Source organism: Gopherus flavomarginatus, chromosome 8 (assembly GCF_025201925.1).
Source record: "Gopherus flavomarginatus isolate rGopFla2 chromosome 8, rGopFla2.mat.asm, whole genome shotgun sequence".
In the NCBI taxonomy this organism is placed as follows: domain Eukaryota; kingdom Metazoa; phylum Chordata; order Testudines; family Testudinidae; genus Gopherus; species Gopherus flavomarginatus.
In genome coordinates, this window is record NC_066624.1 from 108416263 (window position 1) to 108429699 (window position 13437).

Below are 13437 nucleotides of genomic sequence, written 5' to 3' on the forward strand. Positions count from 1 at the left end.
GAGCTAGGCTTGAGTCCGCAGCCTCCCACCTCTAAAATCATGCGTCTTTCCCATCAAGATAGTATTTAGCCTCCACAGCCGTGCCAGAGTTTCTCCCTCCCAGGGAGTCGTTAGCATTTAGATGTTGGGATCCTCAGCCGGGAGACACTCTCAGAAGGGAAGGGCTCTCTTAGAAAGAGATGTTGAAGGGGTGACTTGATCAGCCAGTAAGTACCTACCTGGGGAACATATATTTCATAACGGGCTCTTCAGGCTGGCATGGAAAGATCTCTGACACAATCCAACGGCTGGAGGTCACGGCTAGACAAACTCAGATGGGAAATAAGGCATAAACGTTTAACAGGGAGGATAACTAACCCCTGGAACAATTTACCCAGGATCACGGTGGATTCTCCATTGCGGACCATTTTTAATTTAAGATTGAAAGTTTCTCTACCAATACCTGCTCTAGGAATCTAGGAAGTTCTAGGGACCCACCTTATACAGCTCAGAGGAGCCCAGCATCTGGTCTTGGAAACTAAGGAGACTGCTGAATACAGGGAAGGCCTGGAGCTCCCAGCAAAGACCACCATCAAATTCCCCCTCTGACCCAGCCCAGCTTCTGATCAGACAAACGAAAACAACTTAAAAAAAATCAAACCAAAAACCAAAGCAGCGATTGGGAGCCAGCTTCGTTAGAACAACTCAGCAAAATAAAATTCCGCTTTATTGGTGGACAACATTGTTTCACACATACATCAAACAGGCCAAAACAAAATAAAAATAAAAATAAAAATAAACAGCAACTTCATAGACAGAAAAAAAACCCAAACAAACCCTTTTCTCTTTGGCCTCGCCATCGCATACAAACCCACTACTTATAGTACAGCTAAAGGACAGACACAAAAAAAGTTACTGGAATGCTCAGAATAGGATTGTAAATTTTTTTTTTTTTTGCGTTTTTGTTTTTTTACAAGGTCGTTTTTCCTCCTTCGGGAGAATGGTTTGTTGGGACGCGGTCACACCACAAGTAAAGTCAGAGATGGGTAACGAGAGAGACACACACTTCAAAGCCCCCCATTTGGTCAATCCGAGATCACTTAAAAACGGCTGACCTCCTAACAATATGTACAAAAATATAAAATGTAAATAAAAAATACAAACAAATTCTCCTTTAAAGTATTTTTAAGAAAGAAAGCAGGGCCTTGAAGTTTTGGTGCTGGGGAAAGAGGGGTTCTCGCCCCACTGATGGGGGGGGGGAATCTTTTCGGGCATTCGTTCCGAGTGGCGGCGGCTTCGCGGGCAGGTTCGCTCTACTTGGGAAGGGTGACCACGGCGGGGGGGTTGCGACGGGACGTTGAAAGTGAACAGGTCGCGCTGGCCTTTTGTTTGTTTTTCTCCTTATTTTAAAAAATATATATATGTGCTGCCTAGTCATCTTCGTCGGTTTTCTGCTTCTTGGGATCGACATCCTCGTCCTGGGGAAGAGCAGAGGAGTTAGGGGGCTGCAGCAATGGGTGCAGCTATGAGCGTTGCCAGGCGGCACGGGAAGGGTGGATTTCACGGTATGCCGGGAACGGTCGGGGGGGGATCCCGCCAGAGCCCCTTTGGGCACGTAAGACGGGTGGAGTGCTCATCCCTCCGGTCGTGGCTATATTTAGGATCAGCCCTGCAGCTTCAGGGTAGACAGGCTGAGAGCCTGGGCCAGCGAGAAGGGATCTGGCATTTGGCATTTGCTCGTAGTGGCAGGGGTTTAGGTTTCCTCTCCACAATATCTTTGTTGCCTGCCTGTGCCTCCCCATCCCACGGCCCCCGCCAGTGACCAGATCCTTTGAAACACGGGCCTGCCCACTGCAGCACTAACGCATCCATACTGCACCCTGTGGACTTTCTGACTCGGGTCTGCGGCTCGAGCTGCGTCCACACTGCAAGATGACAGGGCTTGTCCCCCAGTCACAGCGGGAAGTGGGCTCTGACCCATCCCGCCCCACAGCAGGGTGCTAGGACCTGGGCGCTTGCTGTGAGTTGAACTGATGTGTGTGTAACAAAACTGGGGTTTGGGCTCAAATCTGAATCAGAATCCAGGCTTAATGTGCAGTGTAGACACATCCCTGGCTACCAAGTGAGACCCCTCTCGCCAGGAAGCCCTATTCACCCCCGCCCCCACACAGGCTCCCAGCATTTCCTTCCTTTTGGTGTTTGGCTGGAAACCAAGTTCATGCCGAACAGTCAGAGCGGACGCTGGAGTCAGGCATGACGGGAAGAGGTGCAGCGTGGAAAGCCACCCAGAGTTCAGGCAAGCGGCTCTCCCCCCCGCCCCCTCCCCTCGCGCAGCTTGGCTGTGCGCAGATCCAAGCGAATGGGGGGGGGCACACTACTCTCTAGCAGAGCACTACAGCTCCCACGCTCATCAGGACTTGACAAATTGAGGACAATCCTGGGAGCTGGCTGCCCAGCCCTCCCTCCCCCTTCCCCCCCACTCATAATCACCCCTGGATTTCCCAGAGCACCCAGCACCACTGTTGCCAATCCCCCTCCTCCCCCAGCCATCGGAGTAGCTAAGAGGGTTCCCGTCTAGCTAGAGAGAGTCCAGGCACAGTAGTTCTGGCTGTTCCCCTGTAGCCACGCTGGCTTCTAACCCGGCCACAGGTCTCAGTGGAACTGGGGCGGGGCCCGGAGGCCCGTGCACAGGCCTGGTGGGAGGAGAACACGACAACGGACCGGTAATTGTGGTTCCACGAGGGCTCGCTGGCCCAGTGCCAGCCCCTCCAGTGTCCTGTTCTCTGGGGTTCACAGCCTGATGCAGCCCACCTACCTCGTCATCCTCAGCTGCCCGTTTGCCTGTGGGTGCGTCGCCTTCCTCATCTTCATCGCCGTCCTCTTCCTCACCTGGAGGGAGGGCAGAAAGAACAAGGAACGTGAGCCTTTGGTGGCAGCTTCACGCTGGTCCAGCATGACGTAGAAACGACACAGGGGCTGGCAGGCAGGTGAGGAAAGCGCCAGACTAGGCAGAGACCCGCTGGCTTGGGAACCCGACCCTTACGGGACAAACTCAGGGCTTGTCCTTCTGCTCCTCGGACGTTCAAGGGCAGCACCAGCTCTTCGTGCGTGTTGCCCAGGCCAGGCTGCGTAGGTCCCCTCCAGACAGGCAGCGGCTCGTGGCCCAGCACGCGTCTCCACTGTGACGCCCAGAACTGCCCTCCCCCCACTGCAAGGGCTGGCACACGCCGCCCTCGGCTGGCATCAGACACACTGGGGCTCCGGCTCGAGCAGCCACACAGCGAATCAGCACGTCCCCCGCGCAGGGGTGGGACGAGAAGGGTGGAGATTATTACAAAAGACGGAGGCTGGGAATAGGAGACGGGGCCGCTATACGACTAGCTCAAAGCTAGCTGCATCCTAGCTGAGCAGTTACCACCTGACAGCTGCTTGGGCCCCGATGCCGATCGCCGCAGGTGCCTGGGCTGCAAAATCACCATCGCACGGCCCTTTTCTTGGAGAGGAAGCGGGGGGGGGAGGGGGAGGTGTCTCAGCAGAGGGGCCAAGAGCGGAGTGGGCCACCTGGACACCAGAGACAGTTCCCTCCACATCTGGAGTGGGGCTCGTTGGCGGAGGCAGGGAGGGAGCCCATGCCTTATGTGGATAAATAGAGTGACGAGCACCAAATTTGCTTAAAAAAAGAAAGCCTTTCCTAGCGGCTGCTCTAACTGCTCCGATTACTTCTGCTTCTCTTCGCGGCGATTAGTCCATCTTTAATGAGTTAAGAGAGCCAGACCGCATTAGTTCCGAGTCAGAACACGTCCTAATGATCAGAACGGCCAACAAATTCTGCTGACCGGCCGCAGCCTTCCAGCAAGGGGGCAGAGAGTCAGACGTGACCCACTTTGAGCTCAAACAGCCAGTGGATCAGAACAATGTCGCCAACTGGGAGGGGAGTGAGACTGGGAAGGGGAAACCAGACCAGTCTAAGTCCTTTGCATAACGGGAGGCTTTGCTAAACTGACAGCATTCAGGCCAGTAAGCTGTCTTTAAATGTCACCAAGAGTCGCACGTACAGACAGCTGGGGATTAGGGTCATCCGCCCGGCACGCCCCCCCGCCAGCATACGCTCAGACCCAGCATCGCCCCCACCTCTGGAGCTGCCAGATTAGCTGCAAAGCTTCGCCAGCGAGCTCACGCACCGGGTTACTTGGGTGGATCATGTGACCGCAGTCAAGCTGATTGGGGGCATATTTAGCTGCCTGAGCTTCTTTAAGCAAGGAAATAATGGGATGGGGTTGCCAGGGAGGGATCTTTAAAAATGGATTTGATGACTCTGGGCTGAAGTTTAGTTCCAAGTATTTCAAACCAGCAGGAGGCAGGAGAGTCACTTGCAGCCCTTACTGGCTTTTCTCTCTCCTATGCAATGCCCAGGCTGCTCGGATCAGCCCCTTAGGAACCTCTTCCAAGCAGAGATTACCAAGGGTTAGGCTGGAAAGACATGAGTTAACCTTCCTGGAATCCCGGAGAGCCCCTGCCTCTTCCCCCTTTCCCTCCTCATGCCAGGCATTAGCCATGCAGCAGGGGTCAGGTGGCTCAGTGGTCTGAATCGTATCCATGCTTTTCTTTGAGGGGTGGGGGAGTGACAGCAGAGGGGGCTGCATCACGCTTACCACCACAGTATCTAAACAACACCCCACATCCACAGCAAAGCCCAGCTATGCAAAGCACCCAGAAGCAGCAGGCAGCCCTTCAAGGGTTTCTTGGAAAAGGCGGATGGGCCCAGGCTCCCACGAGGCTGAGGTGAAATTCAACTCCAAGGGTTAAACCTCCATTCTGCAAGGCCGAGGCTGTTGGTGTATCTCCAGTGAGCTATCCAGGAACCAGTTCCTATACGGACAGCGCCGTGTCCCACTTATTGCCCCGGGGCTGCTGCCAGGAAGAGCCCAGACTTTCCTCTATTCAGACAGGGGCTTGCTTAAAGCCCTTCAATTCCCAGCCTCAAAACCCCACACCCAGCACAACCCACTGCTGCCGCCCAAGACTGCAGGGGATTAACCAGGAATAGCTAATCAAAGGACTTGTTTTAGGTTGAGCTCAAGAAGCATGGTTTGCTAATAATGGTTCACAGCCTCCTCCCAGCCTTAATTGGGATTAAAGAGAGAGATTTTTATTCAGCCAAGTGGATCTTGGACAAGGAGCGGGGAAGGCTGAAAAGGGAAGTGACTGGTGGTCCACTGACGCCCGCCTGCAGGCCGGGTTATGCTAGGAAACCGGAGGGAGATGGGCGCTGCAAGGGGAGACATTTCAAAAAAGTTTAAATGAGCCATTTGCTCCTGTTCTAGCTGCAGATAAGACGCGTTGCAGGAAAGAGCTAAAGGTTCATGCATCTGCTTAAGTGGAACCAACTGCTTAGCATGAATCATTAGCCTGGGAAGTGAGTATGATTGAGCAGCACATGCGGGGACTGCATGAGAGTGGCATCGACCTCCTATGCACTCTGCTCCTCACCCGCCTGGCAAAGGGAGACCCCCAGAGCCCTGGCTCATTCCCCGGCCAGGTCAGGCCAGTGAGACTGTGGCTTTGCCCGCCACGTGCAGCCGACGTCAGTTTGCTGTTTCGCTGGGACCGGCACAGCTCCTGGGATTAAGGGCGGGTTTTTCAACTACGTGCTACGAGCTAAAGCGTTTACTCAGGGCCTCTGTATTACGCAGCATGGCTAGAAGGGGGAGCGATCTGTCCTCAACCTGTTAGAACAAACTCGGGCTGATTTCAGACCCGGGCTGGCAGGGGAGGGACAATACAAGGCTGGCTAGACCGTCAGTTGCAGCAAGCAGAGAACTGCCCAGAGCAGCCACAAGGGGGAGATGCTGCTACTGGCACTCGCTGGCCACGTGCAGTAACTCAAGCCTCTTGCTAAAGGGTCACATTTCAGGGCTGGATTTGGCTACTCTAAGGTGAGAAAGCAGGGTGAAAAATTACCATCACCCTCTTCCTCCTCGTCCTCTTCTTCGCCGCCTTCTTCTTCCTCTTCGTCTACTTCATTGTCAGCCTCCTGCTCGCCGTTTTCCTCGTTCTCCTTGTCAAGACAAGACACTCACTTAAAAAAAAAATGCATAGAGGGAAATGGCTCGCCTCCCCATCCCATCCCCACACACAGAACCGCAGCCCGAGATCGAGCGATCTAGGAACCCATCCAGCAAGTGCAGTTGAGGAGACAGGCCCCCATCTTGTTCCCCTCTCAGCCTTCCTAGCAGGTGCCCACGGGCTGACATGCAAGCTATGTGTGTTTTCACTTCAAGGCTGTTCCACGTTCTGTCCACACTTCACGCAGAAACAAAGATAAAGGACTTAAATTTGATGGTAATGTGGCGGCTGCACCCTGAGCCTCAGACAGGAATCTAAAGTCTATTGTGACATCGTGTCAGATTAAAAGGCAGCATTGCCAGTTTCCCTCTGGCAGTTGTTAGAAAAACAACAAAACAAGCAAACCCCAGCTTTGCTTGTGTACAATGCTTTCCCCACCCATCTGTTTGCCACATTTTCAAACCAAACCAGGGCTTCTAGAAGGAGGCAGCACTGAAGACTAGCGTTCTCTGCGGGATTTAGGAGTCAGCCCAAGATCTCCTGCCGCACCTCCCCTTCCCGCCCGTACACCTGGAAATCACCCCCGGGCTGGAGGCCTTCCCCGACTCTGAAACTGTACCAGCATGTTGCCTTCACAATGGGGTTACGCAGCAGGGCGCTGCTGCATGCAATGTTTCCTCCTCCCAGAGAATGCCAAACAATGAGTCCGCGGGAACAGCAGCAAGCAAAGGGCCATCTCTGAAGGATGGTCTAGTGGTACTTACAGCGTTGCCGTTGGCTGGTGCATCTCTGCCATTTTCTGTCTCTTCCACAACTTCTTTCTTCTCTTTTAGATCCTTAAAGGAACAGAAATAACCAATGAGTCACCAGGATTCCAGCCTACAATCCTCATGGTAGGAAAGTTATAAAGCGAGGCGGTGGGGAAGGTCTGGGAGACAATTACCCTTTACATCCCCTTGCATGAGCAACTTGTTCTGAGCAGTTGTTGTGGGGGTTGGAACCAGGGAGAGATTTTAAGTTTGTATTAAGTAGACTTTATTAAAGCAAAAGGTTCCTGGTACTAAAAGAGGTGGCCACATTTAACTCAGGAACTCCCAGGATCTTCCAAACGTAAAGAGCTGGTCTCCTGCGTCTGCTTTGCAGCCAAAGCACTGGCTCATTTCCCACCTTATCATGTTCAGGGGAAACGGCTGCACTCCCAGTGATAGCCCTTTGGCACACGCTGAATTACAGAATCAGTCACCCCAGAGTCTGCAGACTCGCACAGCCACTTGCTGCCTTCACAACAGGGAAGGGTAGAGAACTGAGCCCAAATTGTTATTAGCTGAGCTTGTGGTGTCTCTCCCAACCAGCCTGCTCTTACTTGTCGTCACAGCGTGGAAACTCCAGGATAAATCTCAAGACTCTTAGTCAAACAGCAGGGAGACGGCTATTTTTTCCACATTACTCCAAGGAACATGGCGTCGATAGATTTAACACTGCGAGATCAGTTCAAATCCGAACCACAAGCACAGGCAGGAGAGAGCAGGCGCCCGTATGTTTTTGTTATTGATCACTGTCGAGACGTCATGCCAAGTCACTAGGCAAACAGGCTGAAAGGATCCAACTTTCTGTTCCCGCACATGGCTAAAAAGAACGCTCTGGCACCCGCGTCTGCATCATCCACCCCTTATGTTACTGCATCAGCTGCAGCTAGAGCCTGCTTGCCACGAGAGAAGTTATTACCCCTGCCAAGGAAAGTTAAGGGGCCTTTCACCAGGGCTGCAGGGCAGCCAGGCAGTCTGCCTTGAACAAAGACCACGAGGTGTTGGAAACTTTTTGGCAGCTTCCTACTCTGCTGCAGCACCAAACCTGTGTTTTTTTGGTTTTTGGCAGCCTCTCCACAAGCCCCTCAGCCTGGATGGAAGCATGTCACGTTCACCCTCAGAGCTGGTGTCACTTCCTCTCTGTCAGTGTCACGGCATGGCCAGCCCCGAATAATATGCCCATCTCTCTCTTTTTATTTGAATGAAAATAACCTTTGGATTATTCGGTCAACAGCAAAGGCATATTAGAACAGTGGACTACTTAAGCCTTTCAGATATCCAGGCATCTGGATAAAGCAAGCAAGGATTAATAAAGTCTGACCGCATTATCCCAAGGCAACCTAGCCCTGCATGCCTTGAAAGGGCATCCTCTGCCATACCAAGCACTGGGGTTTATTACACCTGTTGCTGAGACCCTAGTCAAGTAAATCTTCTGTTCAGAAGTGCAGATCTACTTCCTCCTAACATTTGAATCCCATGCAAATTGCAGTTTCTCTGAACCGACCATCTCCGACTCCTATCAGTCATTACTGAAGGAGTGAGATGCTAGCATTTAACCTCACTCTTATTTGCTGCCATGCCACTAACTACTTAGAGCCAGCACACAATTTTAAACTGACCTACAAGGAAATTCTAAGATACCCCAAGTTTAACACAGTAGAAATGAAAGAGTCAACATTTCCAAGTCACCAGTTACGATGTTCATAATCCTTTTTGAGAAGTTACGTGTAAAACACAAGTGGTTCTCATGGCTAAGGAGGAGCAGTAATGTTATTACTAATTTTAGTTTAATAAATCCGAGGCATAAGCCGTCAGTGTTCCATTTAAGATACTTTCAGTTCAATTATAATTGAGTTACCAGGCCAGGCTTATTTGCATAGCGACGGCGCTGCTAGAAATGCACACTACAACTTTTTCCATTCCTAAGAACGAATCCAATGCAAATAGACAAATTTGTACCAGACTACAGATGAGGAGTCAATGTAGCAGTATTACTTTAGTTTTAATGCTTTGATGGAGCCTCCAATTATAGGTGCGGCAGGACTGTTTGTCCATAAAATAGCAGGGATGTTTAGTCATAGGGAAGTCCTACCTTCCACCTTCTCCTACTCCCAAAAAGTGAATTTGAATATTCCATTTGGCACAGTAGTAACGGACACTAGAAACCATAAAAACCAACTGCATTCATAAGCCATGTCATAGCTAATCCCAGTACAGACAGATTAAAAAAAAAAAAGTCAGGTCTGATCATTTAAAAGTGGCCTAAAATATATAGCCAGCAAACTGCAAAGATTGGTCCAGTCCCAGGTACTTCTGGAATATTTGTTCATGTGATTTGTTGCCCTGCTGCAGGAGAGCCACCTGCCCCTTCAGTTCTAGCCACACCATTCGGTCACTCGAAGGCAGTGGTTTGCATGGACTCCACGGTGCGATGGATTTTAAGGGGCCTCAATTTTCAGTGACATCAGCAGTTTGCAAAAGAAAGTTGAACATTCCCAGGACTCTAAGGGAACCGGCAGCTGCATTTGTTTTATTTAGTTATTGCCAGTCTTCTGCGATCCCAAAGCCCACCTGCAACCTCCCAGTGTTCTGAGTCAGTCAATGGGGCTTACTGCAGCTTCAAAGAGCCAGGCTGTGGGCTGCAGCAACCCTCCCGCCAGCAGGGGGCGCCGGCTCCTCAGCGCCACGCGCCCTGCCCCATTTCAAACCCCGCGCCACTCTCCGCGCCCTCTGATTGGCCCAGCGCCGGCACGCAAGCCCCGCCCTTCGCGTCTTGCCGGGAACTGTAGTCTCCGCGGGCCCTCCGGCGCAAGGCCGCCCGCGGGGAGAGAACTCCAACTCCCATGGGGCACCGCGCGGGCGGAGGGCGCAGAGGCGGCAGCACGTGGGGTGAACGAGCTCTGTTGCGAAGCGGGGGGGCGGCGCCGAACAGAGCAGGAGGAGCCGCCGCCCGGGAGCCGAGGCGGCAGCTATGGGACCCCTCCCCCCACCCGCGGGAATAAATCTTCAGTGTCTTGTTTATTTCAGTGTCCCGACGTGGAGCGGGCGGGACCTGCGCCCTTGATCTGCCCCCCCCCCCCGCCGGACCCCCATGGGAATTGCGGGGGGGGGGGGGGTTCTGCTGGCTAGGGCCCGCGTCACACAACGGGGGCGGGAGGCAGGTGGACTCAACGCCCCACCCGGACTGGGGAAGGTGCAAAGCGCCGCCTCCCCCCCCCCAGAGCCGGGTCCCCGGAAGGTTTGGGGGTGCAGCGGCCAAGCCCCCCCTCCGGGCTGTAGGGCAGCTCGTACCGCGCGGGCCGCTAGCCCGGCGCCGGGCGAGCCTCCCGCAGAAGTGCAGTCCCGCGGGGGAAGCGCAGGAGGCTGCTACACAAATCCCGCGGGGGTGGGGGGGGGACGGACAGCGGGGAAGTTTCCCCCGCCCCCAAAGGGCAGAGGAAGGTTAATTAGATGCTCCCCCACCCCCGGGATCCCTCCGAAACAGGCTGCTGGAGGGGCAGCGCGAGCGAGGGAACAACCCCCCGCCCCGATGCATCCGCTGGGCGGGACCCCCTGGCCGCGGCCGGGACCAGAGCGAGCCAAAGTTCAGCGAAGGGGGGAGGGGGCAGAAGGGAAACGGGGGGTGGGAAGCGCTCCGCACGGCGGGGGCTGGGGTCCGGGGACTCTCGAGTCGCAGAAGCGGGAAAACAGAAGTGAAAACGAAATTTGCAAGCAGGATTTTGGGCTGCTGACTCCCGTGGCGGCTCCGCGCTTAGCCCCGCAGCCCGTAACCGGCTGTAGCGCCTGCCCAGGGCTGGAGGGAGGGGGGGAAGGCGCTGCCCTTTCCCCAGCCCCGGTGGGTGTAGGGCGGCGGCAGCGGGCGGAACACCTTGAAACCCAGACAAATGCCCAGAGGAGAACGGCGTCCTCCTCCCCCAGCTTCCTGGGGCCATAGAAGAGCCCCCCAGCCCGCTGGGGATCCAGCCATGTCCGCAACTCTCCCTCCCCGCAGTGATCGGCCGGAGTGCGGGGAGAAGCCGCGACCCCTCAAGCAAAGCGGGGGTGGTACCGCGTGGGGTGACCCTCGCTACATTGTATCCACCGCTCGCTACGCTGTATCCAAGCCCGGCCACTTCGGACTCTGCCAGTCGGGGCCGGAGGCTCACAAACGCGCCCCCCCCCCCCCACAAGCTGTGGCTGGAAGGTTCACACTCCCCCACCCCACCCGGACTCCCACGCGTGGGCTCCCTGACAATCTTTCCTCACTCGAGCCACGTTCTGTCCTTAGGCTTCACCTCCGTGAAGGCGGCAGCGCCTGGGACACCCGCTGCTCGCCAGCCCCCCCTCCGCTGGGGAGCCCAGCTCGGAGGGCAAACCCCAGAGCGCCAGTGATTTAAGCTTCTGATGAAAACAGCGCGGGGTCCCTCCCTCCTTTTGCCCCACAAGGTTAATCGGTCTTTAACTGGAGTTAAAAACCCTGCAGCTGATGGGGATCTTAACCCGCTTAAAAAGGAAAAATCTGAGGGGGGGACCGGGCTTCGTCCCCAGCTGGGGAGCCGGGCTGACACTGAAAGTGGCGGGGTGGGGGGACCCCGGCAGGTATCTGCGGCTGCGACCCCCGAGAGGCAAAGCCAGGCTATTTCGCCGGCCCGGCACGCTCGCTTCCTGGCATCATTAAACAAAGAACCCGCGCAGATCACCACAAACATTTGCAGTCAGATCCAAGCGTCTCCCCATCAAAGTCAAGTCTCGCCCCCCCGCCGGCCAGCCGAGGAAATCGCTTCCGATTATTCGCCTCCACCGAGTTGTAAAGTTATTTCCAGGCAATTAAAGTGATCGGGTTGTTTGTTTGGGTGATGGTGTTATTAAATGCCCGACTCCCCCCAAACAAACGTTTCGTTTCTCGCCCGCTTCATTTCAAAAGAACGGGGGGGGGCAGGATCAACCCCCATTAAAAAGTGGGTGTTTCGGGCCCGATCCCTTCCCCCTACTTTCCAGGCAGATTATTTCCCTTCTCTCGGGCAGGAGGACTAAAGTGGGATCCAAGTTTGATTTGGGGGGGGCGGCTGTCAAGCGGCGAGGCGATTTGAATGGAGAGAGATTTCCACAGACAGGCATCAACAAAATTACAGCGCGCTTTTAAATGCCCCCTTGAAACACACACACACAGCAAAACCCCTCCAGCATAAGACTTTACAAAACTCCCCCCACCCATCCAAATAAGCAAACAAACAAACTACTCTAGGTTTGCAACATTTAAGAGACAAATCACGCCCCCTTCCCCCACCCCTTGCAGACAAAGAGAAAAGCAAAAAAAAAAAAAAATACACACAGCAGGTCCCCCCCAAGACAAAACGGTACTTGGGAGCACACAGTAAAAAAAAAAAGAAAGCGGAAAAAACGAGGGGGGGAGTGGAGCGGAGGGCTGGGTCTGGAGCCTCACCTTGGTGGAGATCTCCGCGCTGGTGTCCACGGCTGTGTCCGACATGGTGCGTGGGGAGAGGTGTATATAAAATAGATCTGATACAAAAATAAGCGAGGAGCAGGTCCGGCAGCCCGAGGAGCGGCGCGCAGCAGGGCAGAGACAATGCAAAGATGGCTTTGGCCAGAGCCAGTGGAGAACTCACGCGGCGCCACTAGCTTTAATATAGATTAGTGGGCGGCGCGCTCACTCCCCTGCGCCATCCCCATTGGCCAGGCGCGGGGGAGCTGGGCCCGGCCATTGGTCGGGGGGCAAACAATGGGCAAGGCCGCTTAAAGCGGCAGAGCCGCCCCGCGGATGCAATGAGTTTGCGCCCGGCCTCAGCATGCGGAGCGCGGCAATGGCCTGGCTGCTCCTCTCCGCAGGGAAGTGGCTCCGCATGCCGCGTGCAAAGCGCAGAGCCCGGGGTTGCATTGTTAGCGCCAGGCTGGAACAGAGGAACTAAGCAGGAGGAGAAACAGCCCCCCTCCCCCGTCTCTGCTTGCGTCGCTCTCCTGCAGCCGCGGTGCCGCCGCCGGCCTCTGCATGTCTACGCTGCCATTAGGGCAGCAACCCCCACTCTGCAAGGGGCGGGGGGTTGAAAAAGTTGATGCAAATGAAATCCGCTTCTGCGTTAAGCGCCCCCCTGCAAAGAGCAGCTGCGCGTTTTACACCCGTGCAAGCGGCGGGGGGAGCTTTATTCCGCCTTTGGCTGATTAAAACCCAAGAGCAGCGTTAGTCCCTAGGAAAAACCTCACACGGGGCTAGGGCTGGGACTTTCCAACTCAAGGGAGAGGAGGTCGGGGTTTCAATCCACAAGCCGCGACCGAATAAGCAATCCCTCCCCGCTCCACACACTCCCTTTATCTTAGCGGTGATTGAACCTTTTACGATCCAGCCACACCATTAACACCCCCCCGCCCCAAAAAACCCAGGAAATTACAGTTAAAAAAATACAGTTCCGATTTCCCCCCAATTTCACACTTCTTTTGGGGGGAGGAATCTAGACTCTTTCCCACCTGGGTATAAACGCTCTCACCCCGCATTACCCTATTAAAGCTCTTTAAAACCCCAAACTTATTTTCCCCGAAAGCAAGAAATTTACACAAATTAATCTGTGAAGAATTAAAACAAAATACCCCCGCA

The 13437-nt window shown here is 54.5% G+C and overlaps 1 protein-coding gene across 3 annotated transcripts; it reads right to left on the reverse strand.

The window, feature by feature from the left end:
- Nucleotides 1–670: 670 nt before the first annotated feature.
- PTMA (prothymosin alpha) lies at nucleotides 671–12458 on the reverse strand. 3 transcript variants are annotated; one of them, XM_050963856.1, is made up of 5 exons: nucleotides 12274–12458; nucleotides 6810–6881; nucleotides 5947–6037; nucleotides 2795–2868; nucleotides 671–1457 (listed from the first exon to the last, which is right to left on the reverse strand). In XM_050963856.1, the coding sequence occupies exons 1-5, from the start codon at nucleotides 12316–12318 to the stop codon at nucleotides 1410–1412; spliced, it is 330 nt and encodes a 109-aa protein (XP_050819813.1). In that variant the 5' UTR covers nucleotides 12319–12458; the 3' UTR covers nucleotides 671–1409. The 3 variants fall into 3 exon arrangements, with proteins under 3 accessions (XP_050819813.1, XP_050819812.1, XP_050819811.1); XM_050963855.1 differs by having other exon boundaries at nucleotides 5941–6034; nucleotides 12274–12456; XM_050963854.1 differs by having other exon boundaries at nucleotides 5941–6037; nucleotides 12274–12456.
- Between the last annotated feature and the right edge of the window lie 979 nt (nucleotides 12459–13437).

Bases quoted from the DNA above. Each gene is read 5' to 3' on its own strand.
- PTMA (XM_050963854.1), bottom strand. From the start codon at position 12,318: ATGTCGGACACAGCCGTGGACACCAGCGCGGAGATCTCCACCAAG. The intron at 2,869-5,940 runs GTAATTTTTCAC...CCCTCCCTCCAG, and splicing joins CGAGGAGGAAGAGGGTGATG to GTGAGGAAGAGGACGGCGAT. The intron at 1,458-2,794 runs GTAGGTGGGCTG...GCTCTTCCCCAG, and splicing joins GGGCAGCTGAGGATGACGAG to GACGAGGATGTCGATCCCAA.